Source organism: Sorex araneus, chromosome 5 (assembly GCF_027595985.1).
Source record: "Sorex araneus isolate mSorAra2 chromosome 5, mSorAra2.pri, whole genome shotgun sequence".
Lineage (NCBI taxonomy): Eukaryota > Metazoa > Chordata > Mammalia > Eulipotyphla > Soricidae > Sorex > Sorex araneus.
This window is the reverse complement of record NC_073306.1, coordinates 181,664,840-181,678,418: the sequence shown is the minus strand read 5'-3', so window position 1 is coordinate 181,678,418 and position 13,579 is coordinate 181,664,840. Positions and strand designations below refer to the sequence as shown.

The window sequence follows — 13,579 nt, the reverse complement described above, 5'->3', positions numbered from 1 at the left end:
ATTTAAAAATTCACCACAATTAGTGGAATAAAATATTTGCACACAATACATAAGTTAAAGGATGAATACACAAGATTTTAAAATCACTCACAAAACTCAACAACAAAATTGCAACTTTATACAAAAATTGGGAGAGATGAACAGATCCTTCCCCAAAGAATAAATATGGATGTCTACTAGCCATATGAGAAGCTGCTCACTATTACTTATTGTTAGAAAAATGAAAAAGAAAGTAACACCAAATATCATTTCATAGCATTGAGAATGACGTAATTAAAAACTCTGGAAAAAAAAAATACTTTCACTGCTTAGCAGCATTTTAATTTAATTTTTGAAAATAAAATAGGAGCTCTTTAGGAGGGCCCGCTTATAACAGACATGGGGCTACTTTTGACTGGAGGCTAATGGTACCCACGGACCAGTGCCAGTTATACTTACGGGACAATGTTTGAATCCAGTTCTCCCACATGAAAACTTGTGTCCAGCCCTTTAAACTATACCCCTCACATTTGTAAAAAGAATCTTAACTGAAAATTAGTAAAATTTTAGTATGTGACTCCATGATACAGTAAGTACCTCATTTATGTTTAAGCAGATCCCCAAATTGAAAGGCTAGAATATTATAGACGTATGTATAATGATAAAGTGAATTTAATGCATGATTTAAGCAAATCTTTGATTTCACTAGTTTTATGAATCAGATGTAGATTTCTACTTTCATAGAGCCAGTTGAACCCAAATGTTTAAGATTTGTCACTGAATTAACATTTATATATACATTTTTAAGGTGCCTATTTATCGCTTCAACTCTAGAGGTTCTTCTAGATAGGCATAGCACATTTCCACTTCCTTCTTCCTTGAGTCATATCAATATTCAGTTGTATATTATGACAGCCACATGAATTTGAAAAGCAGGATTTTTATGCTTTAAAATCTGTGAGTTGCCTCTCTAGTTATGACTTCATCTCTCTAAAGACCTAAAAATATGAATCCATTGAGCTCAGAGTTCAGCTTTAGGAAGTAAGTGCTGTCTTTACTTGCCATCTGCATAACCCATGTGTTCACTCTGATTCTGAAATTTCTAGTTCATATGTTCATAGGCCTTGTTATATCTATAGGAAGACATTCTGAATTTATATTTGTAAGGTGTCTTAGAATTCAAAATATCTGAAACAACTTAAAATATTCACTTAAATTAACTGCAGCACTCTCTTAGTTGATGTCAGATTTCTTATTCTGTTTACTTACTGAAAGGTAGTGACAGTCCTTGACCTTTTTTTTTCTCTTTCACTTCATCTAATCAGTAAAATTCACTTTTCTACTTTAAAAAATACATTAAAAGTCTGACATTTAAAAAAAAACACCTTTTTGCTGGTGTGCATCATTATCTATTTTCTACACTTAATATTTTTCTTCTCTCCTTTATCTTTGCTTTTCTTTTTGGTACATTTGCCATTGTGAGCTTTTAAAAATATAGATCTTAATCCCTAACAATGCCAAAAAAACCACCCCAGCATAAATCAGATCTTGTCTCTTTTCAATATTGAGCCTCCTAAGAGTTCGCCATCTTAAAATCCTCCCAAGAATTTAAAAATGTTCCTTTTTTTAATATCCTGCAACACTGATCAGGTTTTGTAACTTCTCTGATTTTTCCTCACCTTTCTAGGTGGCTAGCCTTCTTCCATTCTCTGAACTATTTAAGGCTTAGGGTTTTGCAGTGGTTAGTTCCACATTCTGTAATATTCTTCTCCCATATTCAAACTGCTTGCGCCTTCACCACCTTCAAAACTTGCACAGTTATCTTTGTAAAGGTAAAAAATGAATTTTACCTTTCTGTTTAATTAAAAACTCTCCAGTATTCTACCGTTTTATTTTTTCGTAGTGCTGCTTTTGTCAGCTGAGTCAAACTTTTAATAAGGAATACAAACTTATAATGACTTTGAACTCGACCTTTTTTTGACAAGAATATAGTTTTAAACTTTATCCCTGTTTTATAGCAGCTTTCTGGCTTATAAAATGTGAACCTAGAAAGATTCAAATACTGTTTGCTTAAAAACCTTGGACAACAAGGTTTGACATTTGGGCCACATATGCCTTGATAGACTAATTGCCTTCTGTGAGGCAAATCAAACCAGAAGAGTGAGTTTTTTTTTTTTAATTAAGATATCAATATTCCTAGTTGATATCTGAATTGGAATTAGAATTAATAGTCTCTGTCTCAGTTATGTTTCTCCTTCATCTTTAGCACAATAACTGATTTGTGTTTTTTTGGATGGGGGCACGTGTTGCTACCCCTTGCTCAGTTTAAGCCAGTGCTTAGGATTCACTCCTGGTGGTGCTCAGGGGACCAAGTCTGGTGCTGGTGCTCCAACTCAGGTTGGCTGCACTCAAGATCACCTGTTCTATCTTTCACCATGTTTTCTGTTTTATAATTGTCTCACCTGCTTGAATTTCTAGCTCAGCGCTCACTCATGTTAGCTACCTGTTTACAGTTGTCCCGCTTTCCTGAACCTAGAACTTCTCTGTTTCCTTGCCCAGAACCCCTTGTCCTTGAAAATGTTGACTGAACATTGGAAAATCTTTTGACAGTTAACAGCCAGTTTGATCATTGGCCAGTCTAATTGCTGAGCTGTTTGGAGAGGATATTTGTGAGGGCATTTAGATGTATGCATTATTTAATGTATCAAGTTATTGAAGATAGATGACAGATGTAAACATTGTCCATTTTATAAGGAAGATAACCTTAGTAAAGTCACTTTTAATATTTAATAGATTAATTTCTTAATTTTTTTGTGCATGTAGATATTTTTATTTAAAATTAAAACCATACATTAGAAGTTTTTGTATTTTTCACCAATATTTTTATAGTTCTTAAATGCTTAATAATATAAAGTGTCATTTTCAGATTGAAAGGAACAGAAATACCCAGGGGCCTTAAGCAGTTAAAGTTTCTCATACTGTGATTCTTGGTGGTGGAATATGTGCACTGGTGAAGGGATGGGTGTTCGAGCATTCTATAACTGAGACTTAAACCTGAAAACTTTGTAACTTTCTACATGGTGACTCAATAAAAAAATAATAAAAAAAAGAATGCATGAGGACTAAGGAATACTGGAAGCTCAACCATTGGATGGATAGCCAGGCTTTAAGGAGACTGAATATTATTGATTTGGAGATAATACAGTTCCGATAACTTAGTTATTCTAGTTATTCTGTCATTTTTTGTCAATAGCGGTGCCCTTTGCTCCCTGGACTAGTTTTCACAGTTACTTACTTACTTTTGGTTCTGGCTTCTGCTTTGAGATGAACTGTCAGACCGCTTTTTCACGTTATTCCATAATTTTCTGCTTACCAATGACTTCAGGTTATTCTTGACTTTTTCATATTATTATGTTTCTTACTTCCATCCTAGCTTTTTATTACCAGTAGTTGTTTATCCAGATACTTCAGAAAGGAGTATCAGGTTGAGTTTAATTAATATTGTTTAAATTAGTTATATCTCCGGGGCCCTGCCATCCATATGTGTGTGGCATCCATATGTGGGTAGCTCAGGGATTAGCTTTTCTTAAAAGTAGATGCCCATTTGTGGAACTCTGCAAAGTGTAGGGAATTTCTTGTCAGGCACTCAGCATAATTGGGTACTCTCTCGTACACTCTGATCCCCAATGCCTAACCCCAAAGCAGGACCTAGATAATTTATTTTGTATTGCTTGTTATGAATAATTTGCTGAAAATTATCCAAAGAAGTTTCCATAGAGGAAAGTGGGTGAATATTGTTGTATTTTTACCCTGGTGCCATTAAGCCTATGTCTTGGTACATCAGTAGTGTAGACTTTGAAATGTGCAGCTGGCGAATGTGACTGTACGCTCCAGAAATTATAAAATGTTAAATATGGTGACACAGCTGAGGTTAACTTAAATATATTTTTAACTGGATGGTGAATTTGGGATCTGGTGGCATCTCCTACGGCATGTTGCTTTCATGTTGCTTTCTTCCAGAGTTTTATTCCTGAGTCACTGGATCATGGCTGTTAATGAGCTTATATGGCATCAGAGGCAGTTAGTGGGTGTGACTGTCAGGCTCCTGGAAGAACAGGGAGATATGGGGGGGAGGTCGCCCATTCCTGACTCCCTTCGAGCATGGAGATTTCAGTCACAAGTCCTACATACCTGATTTTTTCAGCTACGTGTGTGTGTGTGTGTGTGTGTGTATTAAATTGTTTAATGTGACTTTTGGTTTTGGGGCTCCCAAGCAGTACCCAGGAGGGCCATAGGTACCATCAGTGCTTTTTGACCAATTGGCCTAGGTTTAGAGCAAAGACCTGAGGATGTTCTGCTGTGCTGTTAGTCCTATAGTGCTAGGATACTTGGGCCTTCCTGGGGCTTGCAGGGCCACATCTGGTAGCGGGTGGGGGGATAGCAGAAGCTCCAGGATTATACCTGTGATTACTTGTGGGACTATGTGGTGCTGTGAATTGAACTGGGTCCCCTTAACTGATGTACTGTCTCATGACCCCTTGCAGATGTTATTTTGAGATTATATTAACAAACACAAAATACAGCTTTTCTTTCCATTTATTTTAATTTTCTTATTCATATTCAATAAAATAGTATAGTCTTATTAAATCTATCTGGCATGTTTATTTTTATTGGCCTAGATTAGAAAAAAAAAGTAAAAGGACTGGCAAAAATAAAGCATGGCAAGGGAGACATTTGCCGTGGCCAATGCCAACAAGATAGACCAGACTCTAATTTTTGAGCTCTTTGCAAAAAGAGAAAGAATGCAATATGAAGGAGGACTTGCTGAAAAGAGCTTTCTTTTCAACTACTCCGGTGAAAATGCTCTCATTAGTAAAGAAATGTAGATTAAAGCCCAGACTATAATAGTTTGAATAATGAATAGGAAATGAGATAAAAGTAGTGAATGTGTACATTTTTAGGACATTGAATGAGGAAAAAAAGAAATGGGTGGCATCATACCTTGAAGGAGAAGAATATATTGTTCAGATTTTCAGTCTGGGTAGACTTGATGTAAAATTGTATGCTTTGTGTAAAGAATCAAAAGAGGAGGGGCTGGAGTGATAGCACAGCGGGTAGAGCATTTGCCTTGCATGTGGCTGACCCGGGTTCGATTTCCAGCATCCCATATGGTCCCTTGAGCACCGCCATGAGTAATTCCTGAGTGCATGAGCCAGGAGTAACCCCTGTACAATGCCAGGTGTGACCCAAAAAAGCAAAAAAAAAAACCAAAAACCAAAAAAACCCCAAAAACCAGAAGAGGAGAAGAAATACAGTATTTTGTAGTGGAGACTTCAGGAGATGCAACCAGGAGCAATGGTTAACTTTGTGTAGCTTGTTCTATGGAGAATCTGAATTTCTGAGGACACAAGAAAATCTAAAACTGAAAGGAAGAGAAGACAAAGCAGCTTGTATGCAGTGGCCCTTTCTCTGACTGTAGTTAAATGCTATGGTTATTTATTTTTAAAAATGTGTGAAGATAAGCTTGAACATAGAGAAGATAACTGAAGTGGAACATAGAGAAGGGAGCTGATTAGGAATAGAGTACTATAAACAGAACTGGTTAGAAATAAAACTTAATAGTTATGTGATTTTCTTTTGAAGATCCAAGCAGTGTGAACTGAAGAGAATAAACATTCTGATTGAATTAAGATTGGCAGGAGTTACAAGGTAATTTGAGTATGGCCAAAATGATTGTGTAGTTCTGAGAGTCATAGAGAATTGATACCGAGTAGAAAAGCAACAAGTGGTAAGCAGTAGGATATAACTAGTGCCAAAAAACAAGTTGGTAAAGGTGGGAGAAATGAAATGATTGGGTAATGATATGAAATTTTTATAATTCAAAATTTCAGAGGCAGTACAGTTTCAAAAGATGACAATGTCCAATCCATTTTGCAGTGAGTGCTATAGAATCTTTTCCAAATGGATGTGATCAGTAATCAGTTATGTTCTGATGCTGACTTTTGGTCTAATTGATATGAAGACGAGTCATGGCAGAGAGAAAAACTGTCCTTAGAGAGTACCAAAGGTATATGGACAAGTGTTAATGTAGGCAGCTTGTGACTGCTGGCCTTAGAAAGGCTTTTTCTTTTTAGTGTGGACCTTTGACTGGTAACAGAGAACTTGGATTCTGGGAGGGGTCCCAGTATCCCAGAATTGGAAACAGTGGCTCACTGCCTAGTATCTAAGAATTGGTAAGAATAGCTCACTGCCAAGAAACAGTGTGGTTTATACGAAACACCTGCTTCTGGGTATGTAGAATTTTCATATATGTTAGATATATGTGAGGGTACTTTTGTGACAGTTCCCATTAAAAGCCTGGGAGCATGGCATGTTGTTAAAACCAGAAGATGTTAAACATCTTCTTTGTTGCCACTGAGAAAGTACTCTTGCAGTCTTACTCTTGGTTTCCTCTGGACTTCACCCTATTTTCCTCTTCTCTTGGCTGGTTTTGATTTGTATCTTTTTACTGTAATAAATCTGCCTGTGTGCTTAACAGTATGCTTTATTCTTTGAGTTCTAAGTAATTCATCAAACCTGAGGGTGACTTGTGGACTTTATAATACAGAGGAAAACTCCTGGAATGTTGAAAATGACTATTTGGACTTGGAACAATGTTACATAACCAGAAAGAATAGCCATTTTAAAAAAACAAAGGATGAAAAGACAGAGAATGTAATGAGTTAATGAAATAGGCATTTCTTCTGGTTTGGAAATTGATTATTCAGCAAACATTTACATTTCTGTGTATTAAATGTTGGACCATATCATTGAGGTATAATGATAATTAAGATACCTTACCCATTCAGACAAATCATTGCTTATCGTGATAGGAAGTTAGGCTTTAAACATAATTGCAGTAAGAATATGTTAAAGACTCGGGACAAGAAATGTAGTTAAGTACTCTGAGAACATAGAAGATGGGTTTGAAATATGAACTCCAGGGTATGAGCTATAAATGAGGATTTCCAAGGGAAGAGGATTCTTTCAAGAGAATTTTGTTTGAGGTAAAGAACAGATATTTTAAAAAGAAGATATCCAGATAGCAGACAGATGAGGGGTTCCAAAGTTAATTGTTAAAAGAAATTTGGAAGAGGAAGGATCTTGCGCAGGGAAGGTAGAGCCTGAAGTTGAATTACACTTGGGACTGTGGCTATAGATAGGAATGAGATGATAGTGAAATGAACATAGCTGGGATATGGGTAAAAGAGACATTTTTCAAGATTCTATTTGGATTTAAGTATTAAGAAGCAGTCCATTGCAATGATCTTTCAGATATTTTATATAAATTTTAAAATGGTCTTAGTCATAAAGTAAAATTTCCTGCCTTTCAATCTTTTCTTTCTCTTTTCTTTTCTTCTCCCCTTCCTCCTTTCTTTACTTTCTTTTTCCCTTTCCTCCTTCATTCCTTTCTCTTTCTCCTCTCCCTCCCTAAAAGAAACTGAATGCCAAGAAAGTATGCCCTTTATCACCAAGGTTTTTTTTTTTTTTTAATTTTTGAGGGGCACACCTGGCAATGCTAAGGATTTATTCCTGGTTCTGCACTCAAGGATCACTCCTGGCAGGGCTAGGGGGACCGTATTGTAGTAGAAGGGATTGAGCCCAGGTCACCATATGCAAGGCAGAATTCTCTCCAGCCCTGTAATCACCACTTCTTTCTTGGGACAGTAGCAACATGCCTGACTATAGGAATAAAGTCATTCAACTAATAGGGAAGCAGCCAGGCTCTAAAATGGAAGAAGATTGAATTTAACCTCATTGTATTGATTTTTCATATTAGCATTTACTGGGAAATCAATAAAAACTTTTATTGGTTTTATCTATTTAAAATTTTAAACAACATTTTAAAAATGATTTTTGGGCTATATTTGACAGTGTTTAGGGTTTGCTTGAGGCTCAGGACTCTGAGGGCCATGTGGCACTGAGGATCAAGCTTGGGTCTCATGCATTTAATGTGTGTGTACCGTCTCTTTGAGCCTCTCTCTGATTATTTTATTGGTTTAAAGTATTTAATGACTGGGTTTGGAGGAAGAAGTCATTACTCGTTAGAAGACTTTTACTTTTCTAAAAAATAATTGAAAGATCAGTGAAGGAAATGGTTAATTGTAATAATAATCACACTTCAATGGGAAATATAGATTGACAAACCTTTCAGACCAGGGGAGAATAATAATGTAAGAGCTGAGAATTTATAATTTAAAGGTTTGATACTGAGTAAACAATGGTTGAATGGCATCTTAAGGGAATTGAAGGTGCATTAGAACCTCATGAGAGGCTCAGTAAGCACCTCTTCACACCTCTTTGTGCAAGACCTTTAAGGTAAAAAGGGGAGTTAGCTTTGGTAACTTTTCAGTAGAATTACCACATAGCACTGAGACTCTCACATAGAAATAACATAGTTTTAGCTCAGTTTTTTTAATTTGATTTTTATAAATAATCACAATAATTTATTACATTCAATACTTCAACACCAATCTCACCACCATTACACCGTCCCACCACCATTATTTCAAATTTTACCACCATCACCTAAACATGCCCCAAAGGGAGATGCTAAATTATTTTTTATTGCTTGTTAGGAATAATCCACTAAAAATGATTCAGAAAGGTTTCCTTAAAGGAAAGTGTGTGAAAATTTGTTGTATCTCACCTTGGAGCCATTAAGCCTCTTTATAAGAGATCACTAAGATTTTATACGTTGAGCCTTGTGTGCTTATATATATATAATACATGTGCATATATATATGCATATAGATTGTTGCCTTCTACTTTACACCCCTTCAGATATGGTGTGCTACTCTTGGTATATCAGTGGCATAAAGTATGAGATGTCTCTAGGAATTCTAAAATTTTAAATAGAGTGATAGAGCTAAATTAAAATTTTAACTGGATGGTGATTTTGAGTTCTGGAGGCATCTCTGCATTGTGTTGCTCTCTTTGAGATTTATTCATTAGTCTCTGGATCATGGCCATTAATGAGCTTATATGACGTTTAGAGGCAGTTTGTGAGTGTGACTGCCAGGCACCTGGAAACACAAGGGAGATGGGGGAGGACACCTATTCTTGACTCTGCGGGCCTGGAGATTTCAGTCACAAAACTGTATACCTGTGTTTTTCAGTGGATTCATTCTCATGTGTGAGGGGCTCATCTCAAGCCTGTGAAGATCGGCTGTGAGCTGGGCAGCAATTGGGTTTTGGAGTTCGCAGCTGTCAGGCTTCTGTTGGGGCAGGTGGAGGGACTCACTGGCTCCTGTCCAAGGTACTCCAGATAAAGTCAGCCTGGTGCAGGGTGAGGAGGCATCTCTGCAGCATATTGCTCTCTTCTGAGATTTATTTGTGAGTCTCTGGATCATGGCCTTTATTGAGCTTATATGGCACCTAGAGACAGTTCGTGGGCTAGACTGCCAGGTACCTGGAAACACAGGGAGATGGTGGAAGGGCACCCATACCTGACTCAGTGAGCAGCTCAGTTTTCTAATCTTAGAGAATGACATTAATGTTAACATTATATTAAATGGTAATATTTGCTAGTTTATGTTTAGTGTGATGAGAGTGTTTGCTTGGACCAGGGAATTGTAATTTTTGGGTTAATATGTATTGTTTATGAAAGATTATAAAGCCAGTATTTTTCAGTGCTGCTGTAATGTTTGACAGTAGGCTGATGATAAGATAGTCTCAGATTGACCATTCACATCTATTCACAATATCTGGATAAAGGTACAATGCACAACTTGATTCTCGGAACTGTTTTAACTTAGAAATATTTAAATTTATTTTATGGGGGATGGGGACAGACATGGTTGGATATTGAATCTCGGACCCCATATGCATATAAATCATGTGTTCTACCATTCGTGGCTACCTCTTCCCTGACTTGCAAAGTATTTTGTTTTATTTGGGGGTGGGCCACATCCAGTTGTGTGTAGCTTTCTGGCTCTGTGTTCAGGGGGTCACCTACAAGGCAAGCACCCCCTTGCTATACTATTTACTCTTTCCCATTGTAAAGTATTTTAAATTGGCAAATTTGCATGGAAATCTGATCTTTTAGCTCCCGTGGATAAGAAAATCATAGACTGTCAGTTGTGGTCTGTATACTAGTTTGATGGCAGTCAGTTGACTCAGACTCATGATGCTACATGCACTCTGTCTCAATTGATTTCTCTTTTAAGCACCACTGAGGGTTGACTTGGAAACCTGTGGCCTGCCAGCAGTTTCATATAGAATATCTCAAGGGGCCTTTTAATAGTACCAACTGCCTAAACGGCAATATTGTGTATTGAGTTGCTAAGAAGTGAATCTTAAGAGTTTATAAGAAAGAAAAGTAATGATGTATTGGTTGCTATCTAACCTTATTGTGACAGTCACACACACTCCACACACAAATCATTATGTTATATACCTGAAACTAATACAATTAGTTATATGTCATTTATAGTGCAATAAAATTAGCAAAAATTATTTTGGCTACTAGCTAGCAAAAATCATCATGCCTAAGGACATCGGCTTTTATTTCCAGAATGCTATCTGCTATTATCAATGTTTCTATGAATATCTTTTTGTTTGTGTTTGGGCCACACCTGCAGTGTTCAGGACTTCTAACTCTAAACTTAGGAATCACTCCTGGCAGGGACCTGGATAGTGACTGAGATCAAATCTGGAGTGGCTGTGTGAAAGGCAGATGCTCTACTGTTATACTATTTCTCCACCTCCTGTATAAATATATTATCCTTTCCTAATAGCTATGCAAAGGAATAGGTAACTAATCTATATGATGTTTGCATGCATTTAAAAACTTGAAGATAGTAAAGGCACTACCTCAGTTCCATTTCTTTGAGTACTTTACACATGTATTACAGCTATCTTAGACCTTTAAAGTTTAAATAAAATAACCAGGCCAGCAATCGCATAGTTGTAGGTGTTTCTAAGCATTCTCTGGCTGTAATTTCAAGTGTTCGAGGTGCTGATTTCAGAAACTGCTAACCATATGTTCATACTTAGACTTCTGCTGCTTTATTCAGTGTGTTTTTGGGAGGAGTTCACACCCAGCAGTGCTTAGGGCTTTTTTTCAATATTGATGAATAATCTTGACCTAAAGACTGATCAGTGGAAAAGATTTTTAATTTTCTCCTTACTTGGAGGAATCTTAGTAACTCCGACAAAAAATGGACAATTGTATCATTTCCTCTAAATTAATATTTAACTCACAAAGATAGCCTCTAAGACTTCGTTTTTCTTTGTGATCTCAGGCTGTTAGTGTATAGTTTTGATCCAGGTCCTAAAATTGCTTATTTCTTAAATTGTTGCACAATATTTATATCTCAGTATTCTTCATTACTCTGTTCATGAAGTTACAGTTTTGATTGTTAAGTTGCCCTTTTTTTCGATAATGACATAACTAACATGTTATTCTTCCCTTTTGAAAAATAGATTTGGACTGAGCAACAAATTTGAATCAGAATTCCCTTCTTCATTAACTGGAAAAGTGAGTATCTGTTACTTAATCCTTTATATTTAGTCTTTTCTTAACAAATTAGAAAAATTCATGTTAATGTAGTATGTTTATTTACATTAATATTGCAGTATTATTATTTTTTAAATAGGTAGCCCCTGAAGAATTTAAAGCCAGCATCAACAGAGTTAACAGTTGTCTTAAGAAGAACCTTCCTGTCAATGTGCGATGGTTACTTTGTGGCTGCCTTTGTTGCTGTTGTACATTAGGTTGCAGTATGTGGCCAGTTATTTGCCTCAGTAAAAGAGTAAGTTGGATTTTATATTTAATTTTAATATAACTGCATTATTTCATAAGGCCCTCCCCCAGCAGTATTTGGGGGCCCAGGGTCATTCCTAGAGATGTTAATTTGGGTCTAAAGGTTTGCGCCTCAGATCCTGGGGGTGAAGGACTGTTGGGGCTCCTAAGGGGCTATTCTGGCTAGTGCTGTAAATTAGACTGAAGACCTTGTCCATATCAGGCGTTTGCTTGAGCTATACACCGGCACTTGATTATTTATTTTTTTTTCTTTTTGGGTCACTCAGGAATTACTCCTGGAGGTGCTCGGGGGACCATAGACCATATGGGATGTTGGGAATCGAACCTGGGTTGGCCGCGCGCAAGGCAAATGGCCTACCTGCTGTGCTAGCTCCAGCTCCCTACCCCGGCACTTGAATTAATATATTTCAAATTTAGAAGTCAGCCAGCAAATCTTGCATTTATTTAGGATTTTCGTTGTGTTGTTTTTCCTAATCGATTCACAATATCCTGAATATCAGATCAGGGCTGGAGAGGTAGTACAAAGAGTATAAGGCTTTTCACCACTGAGTTCCCAAAAATCATTAAGAAGATATTAAGTAAATTATAATACGTTCACATGCTTTATATAGCATTCTGAATATCCTGTTTGCTGTTTTAACAACATAAAAATGATAGAAGATAGCATTCTGAGTGTGTTGTGGAAGTATAGTACAGGGAACAAGAGTCATGAATGACTGTGACTTTTTACAGTTTTTATTAATTGAAATGAAATAGTACTAAATGGCTCAAAATAAGTATTTAACATATACAATTAATGATATTATTATTAATATGTAAGATAGAACCCAGAGAAGAAATGAAATGACTATAGGTTTGACTCCAATTGGTAAGATTTCAATTGGTAAAATTCTGATTTATTTTTATTTTTAATATTTAAAAGTTACTGTTGATGGATGATACAATGATCTGTAATAAAAATTGAAAAATTTTTAAGAGATTTTGACTGCTTATAATATTTCCTAAGCTAGTGATTGAACGATGACTGATTAGTATAAATTGAAAATTATGTTTTAATTGAAGTTTTAATTTTAATTTGTTTTATTTTTGTTGACTATGCTCATGGCTTGTTCCTGGCTCATTTCTTAGGGATAACTCTTGGCGATGCTCAGGATGTAAGGTGATGGGGATTGAACCCCAGTCAGCTGTGTGCACGGCAGGCGCCATATCTGCTGTACTATCTCATTGGTCCCTTTATTGAAGCTTTTTAAAATAATAATTATAACAATAAAATACTGTTAGGCTTAAACGAAATGGATTTATGATAGTTTTGGCATTTGTTATCAAATAATAGAAAATAGAAAAGGCAAACTTTGTCTTGATTTGTTATAAAATAGGTATATATATATATATTTTTTAAATTTTTCCTTAAATTTTTTTTTTGTTTGTTTGCTTTTGGGTCACACCCGGCAATACACAGGGGTTACTCCTGGCTCTTCACTCAGGAATTACCCCTGGCGGTGCTCAGGGGACCTAAAATAGGTATATTCCTAGTGGAAAATTTTTTAACTACTACAGTTTATTAATGAGAATGAAATAATGATTCTATAGAATTATTTTTATAATATTGAAGATAGTGATAGTTTTCCTTTTTCCCCAAGAATATTCCCTGCTTTCACAGTTCTCACTAGATCATCTTCAGACCAACCTTGGTCTGAATCAGAATTTTTATTTCATTTTTTGTGGTTGTTTTGGGCCTTACCTGACAGTGCTCAAGGCTTACTTGCTCATGGAATTGAGCTCAGGCAGCACTTC

At 36.2% G+C, this 13,579-nt stretch overlaps 1 protein-coding gene across 1 annotated transcript in view; it reads left to right on the top strand.

Moving 5' to 3' along the window:
- CHIC2 (cysteine rich hydrophobic domain 2) overlaps window positions 1-13,579 on the top strand; it is a 47,160-nt gene that overhangs the window by 10,986 nt on the left and 22,595 nt on the right. Inside the window, exons 2-3 of the mRNA XM_055138056.1 lie at window positions 11,446-11,500; window positions 11,619-11,774. Of these exons, the coding sequence (XP_054994031.1) occupies window positions 11,446-11,500; window positions 11,619-11,774 (211 nt within the window). The remainder of the gene's footprint in view (window positions 1-11,445; window positions 11,501-11,618; window positions 11,775-13,579) is intronic.